This window comes from Centroberyx gerrardi, chromosome 18 (genome assembly GCF_048128805.1).
Source record: "Centroberyx gerrardi isolate f3 chromosome 18, fCenGer3.hap1.cur.20231027, whole genome shotgun sequence".
NCBI classification, from domain to species: Eukaryota; Metazoa; Chordata; class Actinopteri; order Beryciformes; family Berycidae; genus Centroberyx; species Centroberyx gerrardi.
The window spans coordinates 14,185,304-14,209,986 of NC_136014.1; the positions used below are offsets into that span (position 1 = coordinate 14,185,304).

Genomic DNA, 24,683 nt, shown 5'->3' on the forward strand with positions numbered 1-24,683 from the left:
TAAAGAAACCACACAGGGAGCGCATTCGTTGAAACAGTACAGAGTCATTCTGCATTTTTATTATCAGCAAAAACAAGACCACACACACATTACATTTTAAAAACGAGAACGCTTGTCGTGGATGTACAGAAAAACAACAAAACCGCAGAAGAAAAACAGAATATTTTATTCATAATAATAATAAGGTATAAAAAGGAAAGTGTTTATTTCGTGAAATAAAAACCTTTGGGCCAACAAAAAATGTTCCCCTCAACATGCTACTTTAAAAACACATGCAAACGTAAAGCTTTCTAATATGGACACTTTCGAAATACTCTCCACATACTCATGAAATCCCATAAATTATAAAATATCAGCCTATTGCCCCTGAACAGTCTCTCGACAGAGAAAATCCCGTTGAGTACCTAGACACGGACGCCAGTAGAGCTTGGATGCATCTCAGTCGCCTATAATGGCTTCTTCTCCAACTTCCCTTCCGCTTCACTGATCCGGAAAACACATGATCTTTCTAAACAAATCAACCATCGCTAGCTCAGTATGGCGACACCCATCCAGCTCTGTTCAGATCAAGAAAATGAGATGCAAAGAGGAAGCCACTTTAGACTATGAAGACGCACCCCTAAATATCTGCATCAATAAAGACAGATTCTTACAGACACACTCATCTCTGGCGTCGACCGACAGTGAAAACGCCTTTATACGACCGAAACCTGGGAAGAACAACAAAAACAGCACCATTTTTTTTAATTTCCTGGTTTCTCTCCAACGTGACAGCCACGTTGTTTCAACACAAAAAGGTTCTACAAAGTCATACATGGTAGCTAAGTCAAAAAAGTATTTTTTGCTTGATTATAATTTCATAATATCTATACTCTTTATCATTGTTTTCTCTGTTGTTAGCATGCAAGTCCAGTGCTTTGCAAGTGTTACGTTAAATTAAACATTGCCCTGCTTTTGTCTTTGGCAGCTGAGGGTATTTTACACACAGCAGGTTGAGGTCTGCTCCGTTCCGGTCGGTTCAGGATCGACTGCTCGGAAATGGAACCGGGCCCAACCCCTTTACAGAGTCATGATTGTACCAGAGCTTACAGGTTGTGTTGAGTGTGTTGGTGCACAGAGGGTTATTAACAACAATAAATAACTAAATCCACCTCCTAAATCTGAGCTTATGCAATAACATAACTTATTTTCTGCAACCTGGAAAAGTTAGCAAATATCAGCTTATACTTTATACTTTTAAACTTCCTAGAGTCCTGCGTCCACCTGAAGATGTTTCACAAACATTACAAACAATCTCTGTGAAAATGTGTCACCCTTATGTCGCCATGACCTTTGACCTTTAGGATTAATACTCCTGGTTTGGCACACCTCCCCTTTCCTACAGGACCTGACTGGATGGCTGATGCCTTTGAGTGTCAAAGGTTCAAGTTGTCCTCAGGCGCTGACCCAAGACCTTATTTGCCTTTAGGTTGTCAGTGGTTAAGGTTCAGTGCTTGGAAAATGGTGAACTGATCCTGAATGTCCTTCAAGGCAACGTCAACCACTATTAGAGAGGCGAGTTAGCAGAGGTAAGTGAACCAGGGTTTGAGGAACAACTAAACTGTTTGGGCTTTGTGCTTGAAGCTCGCCAAAAACCTAAACAACCAACTGATATGTATTCCTGATGAAACAGCTGGAGGGAGAACAATGGACATCATGTGACATGATAAGCTAAGGGCTGCCAATCATTCAGGTCTTGTAGTCTCGCACAGAGAACTGCAACACCCATCATGCCTTGCTTTGTGTTCTAGAACAGTGGGTGAATGGCAAAACTCTAGATCATTTTAGCCTGGTTTGCTAAAATGTTGGTCTTTACTAGGTTCCCCACTCTTTTCAGAGTTTACAGATCACAAGAGGACAGAGTTGGTGTGTGAAAGCTCCGAAATTTCGAATGAACTTTGTCAAAATAAAACCACAGAGCTCCCTCAAATTCGCAAACACCAGAGGAGTGGGGAGAAGGAGGTTGACTTTGAAGTAGGACCAAAAAACTGCTGAAGACCACATTTCACCAGATGCTAAACTGACTAGAAGAATTACATGACCAATAAGTGGCAACATACATTGTCAAAAAAAGTAAACACCAAAACACCTCAGTAAAAAAAGAAATGAAAAACCATGAAGCACTGTGTGTACATAGTGCTACAACTAATGTCACGTCTAGTACAAACATTTTTTTTTTTTACCCCTCCCTTTGAAGATGTTCTCTCCGTTGGTGTTTGAGTTTGTATGGCTGTTGGGTTTACAGCATCGGCTTGAAAGGTCGCAACATGGCTCTAAAACGTTGAATTAGGTGGAATAAATGTTAAAGCGCGGCTATGATCGGCTGTATGTGTTGTGGCATGTTCCAGGGCTTGATATTGTACTGTGGCTGTATTGCGTATTGTTATTAAACATGTCAGTTCTGTTCTGTTTACCTATCTATCCTGATACACCTTGCCATTCTATGTAATTGTGAAATGAATGACTAGTGCTATATGCAGCAGTTTTATGGTAACGTATTTGCAGGTTGCGCAATGTTTATTAATGCTGTTATGTTTCGATGAAGTTATTGTTGTGGGAGCGTGATGACAGTCCATGTTGAGTGGTTTGAGTAGGCGCGGTTAAGATGATGTAATGGTTGATTGGTTGGTTGACACTACAGCCATTATAGGCCCTTCTTGGTTGGTGCGCTCAGTTTCCTCATCCCCCTTATCCTGCCCAGCAACTCACGGACGAAGTCCTGCAAGGGAGGAGACACACACACACACACACACACACACACAGGTAAAGGATCATTTGTCTCCATAACGACTGAACATGCAATGAAGCTATTTTTTATTTGATTGAGAGTGACATTAAAAGAAGAGAAGGAAATGCTGAATTTGGAGAAAAGGTAAGAGGGAGGAAGAGAAAGACAACTCTCTTCTTCTCTTGTGTTTGGAGGTCAGTGATAAGAGACAGAGAGACTGTGGTGGAGAAGATGGTGGAATATCATCTTCATCATTACAGCAGAGGTGACACAGCTCGTGACCTAATTAATGACAACTACGCCTCCCTCCTCCTCCTCCTCCCCTCGATCCCTCTGTTCCTCTCCTCCTCTTATGTTCCTGTCTCTCTCCCTCCCTCTAGCTCTCTTCTTATATCCCTCTGTATCCTCCCTCTCTTAATATCTCTTTGTAATTGCTTCTCTCAATCCCTCTCTACTTCCTCCCCTTCATCTCCTGTTCTGATATTATTATCCCAGCGTACCTCTTTCCCACACTGCACTCGTTCTTCCTTTCATCCTCCCTCGATCGCTCCCTCTCTTTCTCTGCTTCCGCTCAACTTTGTCTCTCTCTCTCTGTCTCTTTTATTCCTCCTCCTTTTCCATTCACACCTTTTCTCTCCATTCCCCTGTGCTGTATCCCTCGGTGAAGTCTTCTTTGTGGGCTTGCGTTCAAAATGGCATCTGCGCTATTCCGTCCACAAGGGATTACAATGTGTCTAGGTGTGTGTGTGTGTGTGTGTGTGTGCATGTGTGTGCGTGCGTGTGTGTATGTGACACATCAACGGCTGTCAGCTTGGCTGGCCACTGGCTCAGCATACCAATGACCTTGTGGTAGTTGTCACAGGCTGACCTAATGCCAGTGGGCTACACACACACGCACACACACACACGCCCACACACACAGACACACACACACAGTGATGACAGATGGAGAGTCCAGGCAGGAAGGGATAGCCGTGTGTTGAGGTAATGTGATTGGTCTGTGCTACCTTTAATCACCAAAATGGCTTAACCCATCTCACCCAAGCCCAAACACTCAACACCTCTACACACACACACACACACACACACATTCTCTCAACCAGTAAACAGATTTAACGTGTGTGTGTACAGGCAGTAGATCTGTTTGCTAACACATAGACAAACCTTGACAGGACATGGCAGTGTTGCTCTTTTGTATTCCATTGCCTTTTATGTGTGTGTGTCTATGTGTGTGTGTGTGTGTGTGTGTGTGTGTGTGTGTGTGTGTAGCGTCTGGTCCTTTCAGCCCATGTGTTGTATTCAGGTCAGGATGAAGCAATGACAGTGGAGAGAGAGAATAACTGTCTGATAGCTTGAGGGCTGGCGCTGAGGGAATGTACAGTACAGTGTTCCTGTGTGTGTGTGTGTGTGTGTGTTCCTGTGTGTGTGTGTGTGTGTGTGTGTGTGTGGGTTGAGGACGTTAATTAAACACACACATACACATCTGGGACACGATGGTCCAATGCACAGACAGTACAAATGGAATGATGCACGTGGGCGTCAATAGCGTCTATCTACTCACTCTAACCACTAGGTCATTATGTGTTATAATCTGTAGGTGAGAAAGACACACTAAACATGAGCATATACTCACCTCTGTTGGTTTGTAGCAGTCTATTAGTGATTCCTTTGGAAAGAGGGGAGGAGGGAAGGGAGAGAGATTGAGAGAGTGAGCAAGAGAGAGGAATCGGACATAATGTTCAAACAGTGTGCTCAAATCACTACAGACTCCTGGACTTGTGCAGTAATTTAAAGGAAAAATCCACCCTAAAACACCTTAACACTGTTAAAAAAAACAGCTATTGGTGATGCATGTTGCATTTCTGGGTCCATTTTGTTTTTGATTGTGTTTTTCTTATTCCCATGGATAATTGTCCAAACGAAGATGGCATGACGTCATGTTGAGATATTTCCAGTGCAGCTACAATGGAGTTTGATAGCAGAAAAAAATTTGACTATCAGCAGAGAACGTCAACGTTTTGGTGTCAGTCCCTCTGAATCAAAGAGCAAGAGCTCCTTTCTAGACTCACCATTTTGCACCGACATCATACAGGGAGAAATCTGTCACAGAAGAGGCAGAGGTACCAGTTTCTCCACCGACAGAAGTCTCAGTAGACCAGAATGCAATGCAGCCACACACTGCGTTTTGAGGCAGGGGTGCGATTCTTGCTTTTTTCATGACCAGAAAAAAAACACGCTGCTCTTACCATCGCTATCGCTATTGCTCTCTCCACCTACACGTATAACCCACAGCTGAATGGAACAAATACAGGCACATTCTCTGGGGGTTGTTGAAAGGCATTCTGGGAAATGTAGGAAAACACTAATTGAAGTAGAAGTAGACAAGGCAGGTTGCGTGGGTTGATGCTATACAACAGTGTAAGAGAGGGTGGATTTTTCCTTGAGAACTCTTTCACTCTTTTATCACCTGTACAGTGGTCTTTGTATATTATAATAGTGTGTGTTAAGTAGAAACTTGTAGGCACAAACACAGACACAAAGGTGTACCTGCAGTTTGCTGGCTCTCTCGTCTTCACTGCTGACCTCCAGCAGGTCGTCGATGTCTATCTCTACCTCTGGCATCTCCTCCTCCTGCAACACAAACACACTCTTGGTTAGTGACAGCCTGAAACCATGGCACACCCAAAAGTCAGTGACACGCAAACCAGCAAGAGGAGAGGAAGCAAACTGGAAATTAAACTGGTAAACTCATCAAAGTGAACATATTTTGGACTGGAATGATATGAACTTTATGACAAAGAGATGCATACAGGTCAGAAACACATCATTTGGATACATATCACCATTGTCATGTAGTCTTTTTTCCAACTTAGGTATAAACACTCACCAACACCACCTCCTATCGCACTCACACACACACACACAGTCACCCACTTTCACTTACTCACACTGCATCCTACTCTCTAAATCCATCCCACCTATCAACACAAATCCAAGTCTGTATCCAAAACACTGTTTCCACAGCGATGACGCTGGTCTCCAAGCTGCAAAAGGCCCAAACGTATATTTGCCCTAAGCGGAGGAGACATCATATGGAAATGTCATCGTGCCACGCCAGCCCTGCCGGGGCTGGGCTGCTCAGCGGCTCGGTGGTTAGGCGCTGCGCTCTGCTCGACGCCACTTCAAAGGTCTCCCTGTGCCTCTGAAGCTTGTTGTTCCACCACAAGGCTTGTGCAGAGGAAGCGCTGACCCCTCCCACCCCGGTCACCACATCTTCCGAGCTCTGCCTTCTTCAGTCTGAACCAAAACAACCAGGCGCAAGAACAGCTTCTTCCTCTGAGTGGTGGCTCTATATAGCAGCAAAATTGACAATAGCACTACTGCTGGTATCCAACATCTGTCATATTGTCATATAGTCAATATTCAACTCTGTTCTGGCTGTATAGTTATATGTTTACACCTAATGATACTCTGGATACCAGTGCAAAGTTCTCTAGACCTGTTTATATTCCTGTTTATCATTATTTCATTATTTCTCTATTACTGACTTCCGTAGCTTTCCATCAGTGCAATTAGTCAGGTTCTAACCCAGAGAACCATGTGCATACTGTACAAATAAATGTATTAAATTTCTATTATTAGTTTTTTATATAGTTTTTTCTATTATTAGTATATATATATACTTAAACTACTTAAACTTATATGTTACCTCATATAGAATTGATGATTATGATTATGACTATGATTTTGTGTTGTTGTAGGTTTATTGTTACCTACGGGTCACAATAAACATAATCTGTGCGAGTCTGTGTGCGTGTGTGTATATATGTGTGTGTTTTGCGTCAGACACAAGGCGTGCAAAGGACTCGTGTGTGTGTGTTTGTGTCTGTATGTGTGTATGTTTTAGCCGCGAGGCTGCGTTGGCATTCAGGTCTGTCATTCAAAGGAGCAGCGAGAGAAGGATTATTTGATCTGAGCTCTCAGCAATAGCGCTCAGTCACTGTAACATCAGTTATGTGTGGGTGGGTTGATGTGCACAGAATATGGAATTAGCTCACAATTATATCTTTGCAATTATATTACAGTACGTGAGACAAGGTGCAAGGTGTGTCCGCCATACATGTGTGCTGTATCTGCATCAGGATGATTCAAAGAAGAATGATTTTGGCCATTTGTACATTTTTCACTTGAGCAATAAACAGGAGAATGTTGATTCCTCACCTTCAGCTAACCTTACAGCTCTTGTTTATGCAGTCAAAAATCCCACTTGACATCAGTAAAACTCACTATCTAGCTCTGGCATAGCTCAAACACATCCGTTCACACACACACACACACACAAGCACACACACACACATGCTCTACACACACACACACACACCCCGCTACCCCAGCTTCATCCTTATTCCTGAGCCGTTAAGAGGCATTTACACGACGAGCATTTTAAGCATGTCAGTCTTTCCGCAGACGAGCGTCCCCCCCTCGACCTCTTTCTCAGAAATCTCTCTCCGCGTCTTAGTGAGAGGGTCTCGCTCTGAAATCCCCCTCGTTAAAAAAACAAAAACAAAAAGGAGGAAAAGGAAGGCAGAGAAACGAGGGAATATGGTGGAACGTATCAAAGCCTGTCATCTATTAACATACCAGTGCTGCGGAACCAGAGGACAGAGGTTACATGCTAATGTAAAAACCTCAGAGGAAAGATGCACTGTTTCAAATTGAGTATAGAAGACGGATAGATGAATGGATGGATAGAGAGGGAGGGAGGGAGAGAGAAAGGGAGACGGCCATGTCGAGTTATACAGCTGAACTCTTCAGGTAGAGAGGGAGGGAAAGAGTTAAGAGTGAGGAACATATCGCTCTTGTCATGTGAAAACCATGTAAATCCAATTTTGGTGATTTTCGCGTCAATTAAAGGATTACATGCTCCTATATGGGTTGAGAAAATTCTCCCATCTCGTGGGTTTAAGAAACCCTTTCAAAGCCCCATTAGATAAACTCTTATATGAATATACTTAAAACAGGCTAAAAACGCCTGTTTTTTTTGTTACTGCAAAGTTGATATTTTGGAGGTACGAGGTTCAGAAAAAATGTATGTCAGCAGGATACGTCACCCCCCTCTGACCTTTATAGGTTCAGCAAGTCCCATGAACCTACGACCCATGAAACCCATTCAAAATCCAAACTCGCATTTCTTGAACGAATGGGCCTGTCAGTCAGAAAAGAAGGCTGTTGTTCTAAATTCCAGAAAAGTCAACTTGTTTTCACCTGACAGCAGCGACCTGCAAGCTCGAGGCAGGTGTGAGCAGAATACAGAGATCACCGCCTCGGTGATAAATGGCAAAAAATGAGAGATAAGAAAGAAGATGCAGAAAATCGACTGTGATTTAGTGTCTTGCTCACACACTGTGGTTTACATAAGGAGAGAAATGGTAGCCTAACTCAATAAGAGAGATGAATAAGTGAATTAGAATGACTAACAGTGAAGTGACTGTCTGTCAGGAGGGAATGTAGCACACTGACCCACTTCTTGGGTCAGTGAAGGGCAAAAAAACCCATCTATCTATCTATCTATCTATCTATCACTCATTCTGACTCCTGTATGTGTGTGTGTGTGTGTGTGTGTGTGTGTGTACCCCCGGCTTTTCCAGTTGTCAGCAGGCAGTCCGTCACCCTCTGCCATAGTGATTGGTGATGACTAGAGGAAGCATGGGCTGTGTTTGGAGCAAGGCTGCGGGCAAACGCAGACGACATGCAAAACTTCACTCACACACTCTCTCACACACACTCTCTCTCACACACACACACACACACACACACACACACACACACACACACACCCGTCTTATTAGCCACCATCAATCTTCCGGAGAGAAGCGCTGAGCAGAGGGCTTTGTTTCTCTCTGTGGCTTGTGGCAGAGTGCATAAGCGTGTTAAATATATTGTGTGAAATGACAGGAATGGAGAGACAAACATACACACACACACACACACTCAAACACTTACATGCAGATAAACACACATCGTGTTGTTGGCCTGCTGGTGATTGAGGGCCTAAAATAGTCCTGGTCACACCCACAACCCTGGGGAAAACAATTTTCCATCTAGCCATCAGTGGAGGGTGACAGAATGACAGCACACACTGCCAGGAGAGAGAAAGCGACAGGCGGACAGACAGACACACACACACACACACACACACACACACACACACAAACTCTCTCACACACACTCACAGGAATACATTCAAATAAATACAACAGAAAGGTCTGCTTTTTGTGCGATACACAAGTTTGTAACATACAGCAGATAGAGGCACAGGTTCGAATACAGGCGTACAGAACCTCATCCTTAACAAGCCATGCTCAACTCTGGATTAACGATGTTAAATAAATATATATATCGTGTGGAGGATAGCAAAATATTCCCACGTGTGTAACAGCAGCAGATGGTTTTGTTTTTCCTTTAATGTGATCTCAAAAACACAAACAGAAGCCAGGTAGAAATGAAGAAACAACCTAATTATGCCAGGCAGTATACAGGTGTGCGAGAAAAACAGAGAGTTAGTGTCCTTTTGTGTAAAGGCATGGGTGTGTGTGTGTGTGTGTGTGTGTGTGTGTGTGTGTGGAGTAGGAGAGAAAGACCATTTGTTGTGGATGAAGGCAACTTTGTGTGTTTGTATGTGTGTGTGTGTGTGTGTGTGTGTTCAAGAGAAAGAGATTGAGAGAAACAGACATTGAAGGAAAGAGAATGAGAGAGCGAGTGTGTTTAAGTATAGAGGCAAGTGTGTGTGCAAGAGAGAGGACAAGAAAGAGTGTTTGTTGCAATGAAGGCAACTTTGTGTATGTGCGAGAGAGAGAGAGCAAGCAAAGGAGAGATTCAGAGCAGCGGAGCGAGAGAGACAGTGTGTCTGTTGTGTGTAAAGAAAGTGTGCGGATATGTGCACGTGTGTCAGACTTGTTTTCACCGACTGCTAAGCAGCCGGCAGCGTTTTCAGTCTGCTTGGTCTGCGATGAGGTGAATCAAGCCTAATGTAAGCGGCCCGACCCCGTGACTCACCGCAGTGTCTATTCAAACAGTCCACACGAACACAGAGTCAAACTCCTTGTCACAGAGAATCACTTCACTTAGCCGAGTGATTCACTGCTAATTCCTATTCACAGCCTGCCTACCTGCGAACGAGAATTACCAGTTTTCTTTTGAACAGCGGCTAATAATGGATGCCTATCTGAAGAGATAATTGCTATAGCGCTATTACTCATGGGCTATATAGCAAGGTGATTATATTACGCAGGTGTGCTACCTAAAATAGTCCTAATTTAGGTTGTGGGACTAATGCAAAAGGATCCACAATCTATTTAATGACTGGTTAGCTAGCGGCTAGCAGCTAGCGGCTAGCAGCTAGCTTGCGCTGCTTGATACAAAAGCTGTCAAAGCCACAACAGAACTTTGTTTCACCATGGAAATAAAGTCTGTTTGGGCAAATGAAATGTTCAGGGGAGCACAGAGATGAAATTCCAGGCTAATGAATGTTGGCCTGGAATGGCCTGAATGGCCTGGAATGGCCTGATTCAAAATGAAACATGCATACGCTTGTATTGTAACGCTCTACAGCGTCTATCTGCTTTTACTCGTATGTACTCTAATATTTATGCAGAAGCAATACAACTTTTGCACTTACACACTTTTTGCCCCTTGTGACTATTTGGTAGCCAGTAAGTCTGAGGTTTGAATAAATGATAAATGATAAATTGTACTGCAGTTTATTGTAGCATTAGGTTTAGTTTAGCATCAGTGTGAGACAGTTGCAGAGTGGGGTGGTAGCTATAGCAAAAAGATTGGTTTTGTCCTCAGGATCATGACAGCTGTCAGGTGAAGATCCTGCAGATGGAGGCTTGGCAATTGACGCTGCTGTCTGTCAGTTATGATTTTCTCTCCTGACAGTCTCAAGAGTGTGTGTGTGTGTGTCCATGTAGGTGTGTGTGTGTGTGTGTGTGTGTGTGTGTGTGTGTGTGTGTGTGTGTGTGTGTGTGAGTATGCTTATGTTTCAGTGGTGCAAAGAGCACAGGAACATTCAGTCTCTGCCTATACTGGTACATTGAAACTGACTATCTCAATAATACACACAGTGTGGCTGACATCGACAGATCCCCCACATAGCATAGAGAATATAGAACACGCACACGCACACGCACACGCACACGCACACGCACACGCACACACACACACACACACACACACACACACATACAGAGGGAGAGATAGAGGCTGATTTAGTTTCAAATGGAAGGTATCCAGTGATTAAGATAATAAATATGCCCACTCTTCTTTCATCTCAGCTCTGTATGCAAGTGATAAAGAAAAGAGAGAGAGAGAGAGAGAAAGAGAGAGAGAGTGAGAGAGGGAGGGAGAGAGAGAGAAATGGTAGGACAGGAAGAAAGTAAGGAGAATGCCGATAGATAACAGCGTGAGATGATAAAGAAGAAAAATGTCCCAGCAGACAATATTGTACACAGGAAGAAAGTCACGAAAGAGTATGATGTAAAAGAGAAAGAGAAAAAAAAGACAGCATGAAGGATTTCATCAGGTGGATGTTACGAAATAAAGGGGGAATATAAAAGGAGGGACGGCATGTAGAGAGAAAGAGGGGAAATGCCATGGGAGTGAAGGGAGAGGTATAGAAGGACTGCAAAAGGGAAGAGGAAAGGAGAGAGGTGTGCAGGAGAGGAGTAATTAGGATGGATAGATGAGAAAATGAGAGGGAGAGAGGGAGCGCACGGATAAGTGGGTCACGGTGATGATGAGGCAGAGGGGAAGCAAGAGGAGGAGAAGGCAACAGAGGAAATCTCACAGCTCAGCTTTCTCTCTCCCTCTCTCTCTCTCTCTCTCTCTCTCTCTCTGCACTGCCATGCTGTGTCACATCAAAGTGAGGGGGAGCTCAAGGTGGGATGCATTCATCTTATGAGACAGTGAGAAAGAGATAGAGAGAGAGATGGAGGGTGGAGATGACACAGGTAAAAGAGCTGAGAAGAAGAGTGGATTCAAGGTGAGCAAGAGGACAAAGGTAGAGAGAAGGAAGAGAAAGGATCAAATAGAGGCAGTGAGTTTTCTGGGGTTCCCACAAAGGTCTGGAAAAGTCTGGAAATGTATGGAAAACGATTTAGAAAATTCCCATATCTCAAAAAGGTCTGGAAATGTCTAGAAACTGACCCCCCAAACTGCACATTGCTTGCCTTTGAGACAAATGGTGTATATTATTAAGGATCAGTAATATTATCCGCCCTTTATAGTCAGATATATAAAACAAAGAGTGATAAGTGTCAATTGCCTAAAAACGAAGGTCTTGAAAATATGGGATTTTAAAATGGAAAATGTGTGGGAACGCTGGTTTGCTGTATCTATAAGGCGCTTTAGGTATTTTCCCACATGCCCATTGGAACAGTCTTCAGTCTTGACAGGATGTAGGATGCTAGAAAGGGATCCCCTCATCTCTTCTTCTCCTCCCCCTCCCCTCCATCCCTCCCCAGCCTCTCCTCCCACAGTCTTTGAGCACCGTCCCACCACCCCCCACCCCCTCCAGCGCTGCAATTTGCTGAACCCGTACAGCACAGATGATGTGACTTCACTGGATAAAGTCAGCTGCCGCAGCAAAAACTTTAGCAGCTGATTCAGCCATACTCCAGAGGACATCCTGTATCAGAGAGCGGAACTGGTAGAAAGAGAGGGGTTTGAAGGAAGAATTCATCCTCAAAGTCAGTGAAAAATAAAACACTATATATGTGCTGAATTTTGGAACATCATTCTGAGGTGAATGTCCCATTTGTCCATCCATATTCTAGCCGCTTATCCAGGTCAGGTTCACAGTCGCAGCAAGGCAAGCAGAGCAACCCAGATGTCCTTTTCCCCAGCAACTTCCCCCAGTTGCTGCTGAGGAATCCCTTGGTGCCCCCAGGCCAGCTGGGACATGTAGTACCTCCAGCGTGTCCTGGGTCTGCTCCAGGTTTCCTACAGTCGGTCGTGCCTGCTACACCTTCAGCGGGATTCACCTGGGTGGCATCCTTACCAGGTGCCTGAACCAACTGGCTCCTCTCAACGTGGAGGAGCAGGGGTTCAACTCTGAGGTCCTTCCAGATCGCTGAGCTCACCCTGTCACGGTGAGGCCAGGCATCCTGCGTAGAAACCTCATTTTGGCTGTTTGCATACCCGATCTCATTCTTTCGGCCACTACCAAGAGCTTGTGACCATAATGAGGATCGGAAAGAAGATCGATCAGTAAATCGAGAGATTTGCATTGTGGCTCAGCTCTTTCTTCACCACCACAGTCTGATACAATGCATTTGGTGTTGCAGAATGACATCATCTGCAAACAGTAGAGATGCCACCCTAATGTCACCAAACTGGACACTCTCCAGACCTCAGTTGTGCCTTGATATCCTGTCCATGAATATCACAAACAGGAGAGGGGACAAGGTGCACCCTTCTTGGAGTCCGATGCCTGCTTTGAATGATCTTGACTCAATGCCAAGAATGTAAAAACAGCTCTCACTGGCTGCCACAGCACCTCCTGATGTACATGTGCCATGCTGTGAAATATGCCACTGTGTTATATTAAAGTAAAAATACTAGAAAGCAGTTCATCCTCTTATTAATTCATTTAGTGAAAATTCTAATTTAGATCTCTCTTCTGGATTCAATCCTCAAAATGTCAGCGCCTTACTTGTGAGACTATTTCACATTTTTGTGATTCAGGGGTTCATGATTCCTTTAACTGTATTTAACTGTATGAGGCAGAGGGTTCCTCCCTGAGGCCGGTGTATTGATGGCTGGGGCCCAGTGGGACCTTTGCCCTCAGTGCAGAGTAACGCTTCCAGCCAAACCGGATTGAAAACATCAATAGCACCAGGGTCACTAGCAGCCAGCCAGTCACGAAATTTGTTCAGTCAGCCAGCCAGGGTACTAACCAGCTAGTCAAGACATTTGTTCAAATTCTGAGGCACACTACAATTAGAAAGGAATTTATTATAAAGATGTATAAGCAGGGATGTAGTGAAAGGTAAGCCCACCTAAACTCAGTACCTTTTCTTTTTTTTTAAGATGACATGAGTCTTAATGATATAAATTCATAGTATACCTCACACTGATTATACAAAGAAAGGGTCTAAAATTAATGTTTTCTATGTAAATATAATTGATTTTGGTTAATGATGGTGGTTGTTTGCCTTATGATGATCACTGCAGGTCATGGTTTACCCAGCTTTTCATTTACCATTATATCACTGCATAGCCTGCCCGCACATGCAAAGGTAGACATACAAGTAAGGTGCACACCCACATGCACACACCCACAGACTTTGAAAGTCAAAACAATAATGTGCTCTCTCTTTCAGTCTCTCTCTCTCTCGCTCACTCTCTCTCTCACACACGTGTGAATGACGACCGTGTTATGAATCTTTTCCCTAAGCCAAGCAGAAAGAGTGAGTCAGTGTTTGTAAACAGCCAGTTTATAAATGGTCTAGGTCTGTTGACAATGGAACCAGTGATTAGTTGGACCGCCTTGGGATGGGAGGAGATGTCATAGAAAGACAAGAAAGTCAATGTCAGCCTGTGAAACTCAGCGTCTCTTCCTTTCACCCTCTGAATGCCTTTCCATTTCTTTATCCCTGGTCTTTCTCTTTACAGCCACTCTTCCCCTTATTCTATCTTCAGGCAATCTCCAGTCTTTTTAAATTCCAATCTCTCTGCAGCTGACAGCACGTTAAATTTAAATTTAAATTTATGCCTTTTAAGACCTCTTAACACCAGCTGAATTGAATCTAAAGACTAATTTTCTAAACAAAAATAAACATAAAAATGACAAAACAAAGAAAAAAACATCAATTCAAACTGAATAGTTATGTTTGTCTGGGCTGATTTCTTGCCAAAATTATTTGAATATCATTAAAATTTTAAATTCATATCAATTACTTGAAATGGCTTGTCAGTTGCTGTTCTGGTTTTAAGACCTTTTCTTTAAATCTGTATTTTAGGACTTAAAGACTATATTTAACAGTATTTAGGCTATTCATTTTAGACTTGCAAGCCCGATAATTCAATTTAACAAGCAGCAGACATTTTGTTGTCTCTCTATCTTCTCCTTTTCTTTCCCTCTCTCTCTCCGCTGTGCAGCAGACAGAGAGGACGTGCCTCCCCAGGGTCGGTAGAGAAATCTAGAGCCACCATGACCGAATTATATTATCACAGCCAAGCCCATAAACACAGAACACAGGGTTAATAGACTGGGGAGCCACAGTGGACGGAGAAGAAATGGAACAGGCAAGAAGTGAGAAAGGGATGTTGACAGCAAAAAAAAAAAAAAAAGGAAAACCTGCTTCTCTCCTTAGCTCTTATTTTTGTCTCCCACAGTGAGATTGAGGTTAGGGGCTAAGGATTGGTTTCCTTCCATTTGCTTGTTTTTCACTCGTCCATCACACACGATATCTCAGACGATGTTGATCGGATTTTGACGAAACTTGGGGAAATGATGCGTCTTCCCACTGTGTTTGCTCATTTTCTAAATTACACTGATTGGCCCGAGGGGTGTGCGCTACAATTACAGATCAAAACAAAGTGGCATATGTGTTACTGATTGGCCCAGCGGGGGTCTGCATCATTCGTGGGAGATGCCATGTTTAATGTTGCCTTTTTTATTTCTTCTCTGAACACTGGGAACTGAAGCTTTTTATGCCGTTGCACTCATTGTAAGCTGCAGATGACAGCAAGGCTTAAAATGTCAAATCTAAATGTACGTGAAAGCATCAGGGGTCAAGGTAGAATAAATGCTGGAGGGAAGAAACACAGGAAAGGACACACAGAGGAGGATAAAAAAACAGGTGGGTGTCCGCAGTCTGGGAGAGAGAGGAGGAAGAGCAGAGAGGCTGACAGCAGGATGAAGAGAGAGAGAGAGAGAGCGAGGGCTGGAGAGATGACAAAATGGGGAACAAACACATTCTAACCTTTCCCCCTGGTTTTGAGATAGATATTTGACACCTTTGTGTGTGTGTGTGTGTGTGTGTGTGTGTTTATATCTGTTTTAACAGCTGGTAGCTATCGGAGTACTAAAAGGCCTTCTTGTCAACACCTCTGATTTGTTTAGCAGCAGATGCATGTGTCTGCAGGTGCTATATGAAATGTGTCAACGCGCATGCACACACACACTCTCACACACACACAAATTCCCACTGACTATGCAAGTATCTATTCTTGTCTGTGCAATCTAAATGGCAGATAGATGAGTGTCTGCCTTTCGCAGTAGAGATAACAAGCACAACAATGACCTTCTTCTTCCAGATCCATAAACACATTAGGGTCACTCAAACAGCCGTGCAATTAATCAGTTTCCCAATAGGCGGATCTATCAATCAATTTGTAATACTTGAATTAATGGTGGCAATTCTGGATCCTGGTTTCTAATGCCTACATGTATTACTCTCTCCTTCTTCTCTCTCATTCCCATTCTTTCACCTTCTCTCTCTGCTCTGTCCCAACGCTCCCATTGTTCCATTGCTATTTTCTTACTCTTCTCCCTTAATTGTGCAGTCGCCCACTGCCTTCCATGGATTTTTAAAGCACATTGGATTGGTGTAACGCTCACTAAAAGCTTATAGGATCGGTGTAACGGAGAACACCCACTGTCTAAATAATGAGGTAATCAAGTCAGCTCATTTCCTGTCATCAGTCACAGTGAGAGTTGTTCAATTGATCGCTGAGATGAATCACATCCATCAGCTGTCAGAGGTGACGAACGCACATCTGTATGGACAAAAAAGGAATGAAAGAGGAAAATTTCTTGATAAACCGTAGAGTAACAGTAACCTGGATGATAAAATAATGGGTGTGTGTACCTGAATAAATCTGTGTGTGTGTGTGTGTGTGTGCGAGAGAGAGAGTGTGTGTGTGCATGTATGTCAATGTGTGCATGTGCAGTATATACGGTATGTATAGCATACAGTGTAACAGTAACCTACATGATAACATAATGTCTGTGTATGTCAATATGTGTGTGTATGTGTGGGTGTGTGTGTGTGTGTGTGTGTGTATCCCAGCGCTAGCCAGCCTCATAAGGTCCAGCATGCTATTCTTGACCCTATTGAGCGTTGCTAATGACTTGGCTTGAATTGCAGCGTTGTCTCTTCCTCCGCTGCCCTACGAGGTTCACATGATACATGTTGGTTCACCTTCCCAACAAGAACAGAGGACAGGCAAGAGGGGGGGGAAGTGTTATTGACAAGGTCATTGGAGAGAAGCAGGGAGGGAGGCGACAGAGAGAGCGAGAGGGAGCGATAGAGAGAGAGAAAGGCAGAGAGAGAGAGATGCAAAGAGAAATAAAGATACAGAGAGAAAGAGAGAAAGAGAGAAAGAGACAAAGATGCTCCAGTTTTTTTCCACCTAGAAGTTGGTGTTGATGCCAGGGGGCGCATAGAAACACAACCCAGACTCCCTTAGCTACAAACACACACACACACACACACACACACACACACACACACACACACACACACACACACACACACACACACACACATACATCTGCCCCGAGACAGACCCTCCTACACAAAACAGGAATCAGTGTGGAAACCAAACCAACCCCCCTTATTGCATTGATCGCCCACAGACAGAGAGGGAGGGAGAAAGAGAGAGAAAGACAGAGAGAGATAGAGAAATAGAGAGATAAATAGAGAGAGAGAGAGAGCAGACAGAGGAGAATTAGAGTTAGGTTAGTATTATCCATGAGAAGATGTTCTGTGCCTGAGGGCTAGTGTCTCCCACTTCCCCTTGCTCCATTTAGTCCAAACACACTGTACACTGACCCTGTGTGTGTGTGTGTGTGTGTGTGTGTGTGTGTGTGTGGGTGTGTGGGTGTGTGCATCCTTGCATGTGTGTGCATGTGTTCATGCATTCATGGGAAGTACCCCCGACTGCTTGCCACCCCATATCTGCCACAGAACAGCGCAATATCTCATTCAGCTCAAAAACCACACATGTATGGCTACACACACACACACACACACACACACACACACACACGTACACACACACACACACACACACGGCCCTAGGGCAGAGCACTGTTTGCTGGCAGTGTCTGTGCTTGTACACATGAATAAGCTTCATTGAGTGGGGCTCTATTGACGCTGAGCCATGGAAAAGTAGGACATTACAGTGTGTCTCTCCCCTTATTCTGCAGCAAGCACCCCGACAGCGCAACACACACACACACACACACACACACACACACACACACACAACACACACAAACTGCAGAGTCTGCTAGCCTACAATAGATTTACCACTCTCTCAATTCTCTCTCTCATACACACACACACACACACACACACACACACACACACACATAAAGAGAAGCCCTAATCTGCTGTCTTATTCTTAACAGCCTCTATTGATTGTGTTGAGGTGCAGACAGACAGATTCGTCACCATGCTGACACATTCTACCTTTTAATCACCTGAACTTGACCTCAGCATTAAATCCCACTCTAAACCAGTTCAGCCCAGTCTCTCATAATGGGCTCATTCTGGGTTGGAGGACGGATGGAGAGAGAACGTAGGGTTAATTAGAAAAAAAAAAAAAAAAAAAATGAGTGAGTGTGCTTATATGCCTCCTTTTCCATTTCTGGAGGTAGTGAATAAGGTAGGGAAGGTTGAGGAAATGAGGATTATCCTGCAGTAGAGTGAGAGATTAGCTGGGTTTACAAACCAGAATTTTCATGGGAATTATGATGTGTCGAACTAGAAGCGCTGAATGGAAACAGCAAATTTTGATAAGATTGCCTCACTATTGTGAAAAAAACATTTTTAGTTTTTTAGTTTTTGTCAACGCATTTGTCGCATATATGTACGGGTAGTGTAAAGGCTTTTTGCATTTTTACCGATTCAAATTTTATTTTTGAATCACCTGGTTATCAAACAGTGTCAAAAAACCCCCAATCAAAATCAATCAAAAAAAGTGTGACCGGTACTGTGACGTTTTTTTCCTTGGACTTTTCTTTGTCTGTTCAGCCATGGTGGCTACCGCTGCTCATGTTAACTACCAAGTTCTTCTTCTATTTATTCCAAAATGCATCACTTCCTGTGTGCCAGATGATTTTTCCCGGGAAAGACCTGGGTACAGGATGAATCACTATTGTTTTATAGCAATCGGTGGTATACAGTAGCAAAACAGATATTTATTTATGTGAAAATGTCACGGATTGTTACTTTAAACCTAGCTAATGAGGAGAACCAAAACAATGACTTGGTTGGTCAATAGCATAACAGAGGAAGGGCGAGAAGAGACAGGGGAGAGAGACTGAGGGGTAGAGACAGAGGTAGAGAGAGAGAGAGAAAGAGAGAGAGAGAGATGCTGACAACTAAACAAGCCAGCAAATACCAGTCCAATGTTCCTGTCCTGCACTGCCTTAAGGGCTGTACTGGATGTACTTGAGTATCTCTCTCTCTCTCTCTCTCTCTCTCTCTAGATAAAACTCGCCCCTTTCCTCTGTTCTCTCCTTTTCCTCTCTCTCCTCTCTGTCCTTTGAACAGCAAACATGAACAGAGGCAACATCTCCCAGGAGAGCAGAGAGAAATCCATCTCTGACAGAACTCACCTTCTGTTATCCTATAGCCCAGAAAGGGAGAGGGAGAAAGAGAGAGAGAGAGAGGGGGACAGAGAGAGAGAGAGAGAAAGAGAGAGAGAGAGAGAGAAAATAGTAAAGGGAAGACTTAATGCTATACACCGAAGACAAATACAAAGAAAATGAATACTTGAAAGAAAATCCTTTTTAATGAAAGAAAGAAAGGAGATGGGGAAAGGAAAATGTGGCGGGACAAAGTGGACAAAGAAATGTTGAAATTGGCTGATTCATTTTGTCATTCTGTCATTCTGATCTTCCTTAAGATAGCTAGATGATTTTTGTGTAGTGAATAATGTTTGGACTGACTTGCATGGTGATGATGATGCATGAAGTTGAAATGGAAACACAGCATTATCACTGTCATGGTCTTGTGTTGCGCATGCACACACAGCATTTTTCTGAACAAAAGCGACATTATAGAAAGAAAAAGAAATCCATTCCTCTCATATGATTTGACCCCTTCTTCACTCGAACAATTTCAGTATCAACACACACACGCACGCACACGCACACACACACACACAGACACACACACACACAAACCTCTGTGATGTTCTCTACACTGGTATCAGGTTTTCATATGAAAGTGATACAGAAGCTGACCTTAAAGCCAGACCAGCACTGCCTCATCAGCAGTTACACACACACACACACACACACACACACACACACACAAAAACGCACACCTGTGTCTGTCTCCCATCCGAGCACGGAGGTGTTAACAGGCATGAAGGGAGTGTGACTTCCTGTTTACTGTCATGTGACCAAACACTAAAGCAGTAAAGTCCACCTGCTCAAACACTGCGCTGTCATCATTCCCAATGGATGGACAGATATAGATGGATGGATGACAGACACAAAGACTTAAAGCTGCACCAAAGTGACAAAGACAGTCTGTATCTTTCTACACCCATTCAACACCTTTCTTATTCCAGCCAGTATGTTATCAAACTAGCAAAGGTTTAAGAAATAATGCCAGAAAGCCAGTGGATTATCATGCATTATTGGCTCATTCGTTGTGTAACAGACACAATATGAATGTAAGGCTGCTGGGGAAATCTAGACTGTAATCTAAACTAGGACTGCAGTATGACAGTTTGATTAAGTTCAAGATGAACCAAAATCAGGCCTAGTCAAATCCAAGTCAAGACCGAAGGGAGGGTTAAAATTCACATCAAGACTAAGAGACTACAGAGAGTCAAGTCTTATTCAACACCAACACCAAGACAGTGGGAAAAAAATGGAATGATAATGATACTTTGAAGTGTTTTTGTCCACAGAATATAACACAATCACAATGGAGCACACTGGAGAGATTGCATCTTGTGACTTTGTTACACAAAGTTTTTGACTATTCATGTAAATAAGCATTTGCATTGAACAAATCTCAGGCAGAAATACAAAACCTCACCATCTATTAGAAGACCAAGACCGAGGCGAATGACTGCATGCCCAAGACGAGCCTGGCTCAGATCAACCCTGGGCCCTGCGCTACACTACAGCCCTCCGTCTGAACATCAAATAGATCGGTCGATCCGTGTCAAAGCATCACACGACTTGTAGATCAAGTGCACCTGCTGATGACTGGCTGACTCCCAGCCAAGAGCTCAGCTGCCTTTGAAATGCAAACCAGCCCTCTCTCTCAGACAGGCTGCAGCTCTTTTCAAGCTGGGACTGAACCACAGCGCGACTATTAACAGAGGAAGCAGTCTGCAAACAAGACGGCAGCCATAAAAACACCAACTGAAGGCTAGATGGCTTCAAACAGACTAACTCGTAGTGATGGTTCAATAGGTAACAGATAGTGAAATCAAGGTTTTGGGCTGTATGAGATCATGATAGCTTTTCATGTGTGTGCAGTTTGAATAGTCTATTTGCCTGCAGTCTTTGTAGGAGGGAGTAATATTTGCATGGCAATAATGAAAATATATTTGTCAGCAGTGAGAGAAAAGATGTCAGCGATAGACAGACAACAACGCTTTGAGATCTAAATTCAGCGTCCTGTTGTGATTTGTCTTTGTTAGTCATCAGTACAGATTTTTTCCCTCTGTAACTCTGCTCGCATTGCCATAGATAGGCTATTTATGATAATCAGAGACAGTGTACATACACATATTGCATAAATGAATAACTACATGCACACACATGCATGTCAGCGGGCACACACACATCATATACATCTCCTTCTGACATGTTAATGAGTGCGTGCACGTGTGTATGCCTGTTACGCCTGAGATGACAGACGTATGTGTGTGTGTGTGTGTGTGTGTCCACTGTATGTATGTGTGTGTGTGTACAGTGCAGACCCTCTCACTGTAAGGAAGGGGGTCAGAGCCACAGGAGGCGATTGGCTGGTGAGGAAAGTCACAGCATCAGCACATCCTCCTTTAACCCACTGCCCTTCTTTCCTCTGCTCCTTCCCCTCCCCCCCTTCGCTCTGGCAGCATACTGTGTGTGGCACGGCACACGCACGCGCGTGCACACACACTAACGCACATGCACTCACAGTCACCCCATGGAGTCTCTCTCTTTATCTGTCTGTCTGCCTCTCTATCTCTCTCTCTCTCTCTCACACACACACACACACACACACACACACACACACACACACACACAGGACACCCCATAGCGCTCTCCTTCCCTCCTTAAATGTTAAAGAATGCGTCTTGCGGACGTGAGCGCGCAAAATAATTGGGTTGTCAATATCGTCTGCGGAAAGACCCTCCCGCGAAGGGTGAAAAGGGTTTAAAAGGTCAGAAAATTACCATAGAAGCGACGCAGGAATTAATTCCACCACATGATGTGTTGGTTCACACAAAAACGGAGTATCTAATGCTATACTGTAGCTGCAGGAGGCTCTTTCATTTGGTTTTCGATGTAATATGCCTTTTTGCTCTCAGATGTAAAAGGTCCACTACCATTAATAATGTATGTCAAAGACAGGAAAAATGACATGCCCGCGGTAGCAATTTCTCAATCTTAACAAATTACCCGTTTTATTGGGTGATGGACAGGCTCGCTGAAGGAGAAATAGACGGTGGCGACTTGACGCGTAAAAGGCGCAGCCGTGCGGTTTCTCCCGCACTCCCTGTCGACCTCATTGAGCCATTCATCTTTTGCTCTGCCTCAGCGGCGGAGAGCAGAAGAGAGGAGAAAATAGACCGTGTCGGAGGCAGACAGGGTCCGGTGGTTCAGTGGAGAACCACATTATGAACCACCCAGCTTTTGTGTTGCTTTTAAGCAAAGCGGCTCCGGCTGCATCCTCGCTTTTAGTCAAAACGCCAGTGAATGTCCATGCTACAGAGGACAAAGAGAGACCGAGAAGCCAGCAGTAGTAAGGACACACAGGCTATTCACTGTAAGAGGTAAGGGTCCTGGGGAAATACGGATTGTGCGTTATTCTGACGCCTTTGCAATGACAAAAGGCTTCCAAGCATTTGAAATCACTAGAGCCTGAGTTCAGCTGCAGTTCTGGTCGAATACATCCATGGATGCAACTCAAGGGCATAGAGTAAAGTCGGTCAGGGAGAGGGGGAGGGGGGAAGGGGGGATCATGGGCGACAAAAAAATGGCAGGCTATAAGCACCTGCCGTACCTTAGCTTAGGTGAGTCCAAAATTTGATCTTGTATGGTTTAACGATGCAATGGAGAGCAAAGAGCAAGCAAAAATAGACAGAAATTCATTTGGAAGCCATATAGAAAAAAAATCACACCACACAGTAAAATTGTCAGTGTTAAGGACCAGTGTTCCCTCTGAGTGTGTCTGTGCAAGACAGTTTGGTGACTTGCGTCTAATAATCTATCATTGACCAGATATCTAGTCAGTCACTGTTCCACTTGACCCCCGAAATTCAGCCCATATGTGCAGGTTTGGGAAGTTTTGGTGGCAAATGATGTCACATGCAGGGACGCTAGGGTTTTAGTGAATTAACGCCTCCATGCTCCACTCACCTCGCAGTCGTACAACTCGCTGAGCTGCTCAATGATCCACTCCTCCAGGACGAGTCTTTTCCGCAGCTCCTTCCTATCGTACTTGACCGTCACTTTGCCCTGTTTCTTCTGGACCGGGTCGTCCCTGGTTATGGGGCCGGACCCCGCGCAGCCCACGCCGGGCGCAGCCTGGAAGAAGACGCGGCCGCCGGCAGCGGGCAGCGGGGCACTGGTCTCGGTGCTGGCGGCTGACATTGCGGGATGTTGAGTGCTTATTAAATGTGTGTGAATGAGTGGGACTGCGGGCTGAGAGGGGACTGCGGTGCTGCACAGCGGACAGGAGAATGGAGAGGAGCTTTTAAACAGCTGCTATTTAAAGCGCAGCGCCGGAGACAGCCGAGAGGGCGGAGCGTCCACGCTGCAAAAGATGCGCATCTGAAACAAGGCATTTAGTCTCATGTTCAGTCTTAAATCTATTTTTTCTTGAAACAAGTGGGGAAACTCTGCCAGCGGGGTGACATGAATTCACTTGTTTCCAATGCAGTTTCGCTGTTTTCAACAATTGTCAATAACTTGGAACAATAGAATAAGGCAGATCCCTCCACTAGTATAGGCTTTCACACTTAATTGAACAAAATTCTGAAAACAAGCTGATTTGCATTGGAAACAAATGAAATGATATCACGCCGGCAAATTATTTCACTCTTTTTAAGAAGATTTTAAGACTCGATACGAGATAAAAAATAAATAAATAAATAAATGACTTGTTAACATTTTTTGTAGTGTACTAACCAAATTCCCTCAATGGTGTTTTTGCTGTGCGCCGGAGCGCATTGAAGAGCAAGCAGAGCTACTGGAGAGCGACAGCAGGGGGTCTTTCCCATGGAAGTCTTAACTGTATCTTTCCCGACACTAGCCTCAGTCAGTGTGCCATCTAGTGTTATCATTTGGTCATAACCTGATAGGATCATACTGTATGAAGCCGAAACTTTTGGTGAGAGGGACTTTTTAGTTGCTGCATCAGGGCCCAAATACATTTCTGGCTTCATTATGAATCTTATTATTATTTCAGGAGGGACCAGAGGAGCTCGGGATGTTTCAATGGCTAACGAAAACTCACTATAACACTATAATGAAAATTCCTGTGATATTCCTATAGGGCAGTGAGTTCATAGTGATCTTATCTCTTATGGCAGGTATAGGACATAGGTTGCTTGCTAATTGCTCAGCATTAGAAAAACAAAAACTACAAGATACAATTTGGACTCACCTAAGCTAAGGTACTGTATAATAGGCTACTGGTGGGTCTGGCAACATGTGGTA

General features: G+C 43.9%; 1 protein-coding gene across 1 annotated transcript; it reads right to left on the bottom strand.

Annotated features, from left to right (window-relative positions):
* Positions 1 to 35: 35 nt before the first annotated feature.
* On the bottom strand, positions 36 to 23,677 carry ppp1r14c (protein phosphatase 1, regulatory (inhibitor) subunit 14C). The gene is made up of 4 exons (XM_071919016.2): positions 23,382 to 23,677; positions 5,315 to 5,398; positions 4,401 to 4,433; positions 36 to 2,758 (listed from the first exon to the last, which is right to left on the bottom strand). The coding sequence occupies exons 1-4, from the start codon at positions 23,613 to 23,615 to the stop codon at positions 2,684 to 2,686; spliced, it is 426 nt and encodes a 141-aa protein (XP_071775117.1). The 5' UTR covers positions 23,616 to 23,677; the 3' UTR covers positions 36 to 2,683.
* Between the last annotated feature and the right edge of the window lie 1,006 nt (positions 23,678 to 24,683).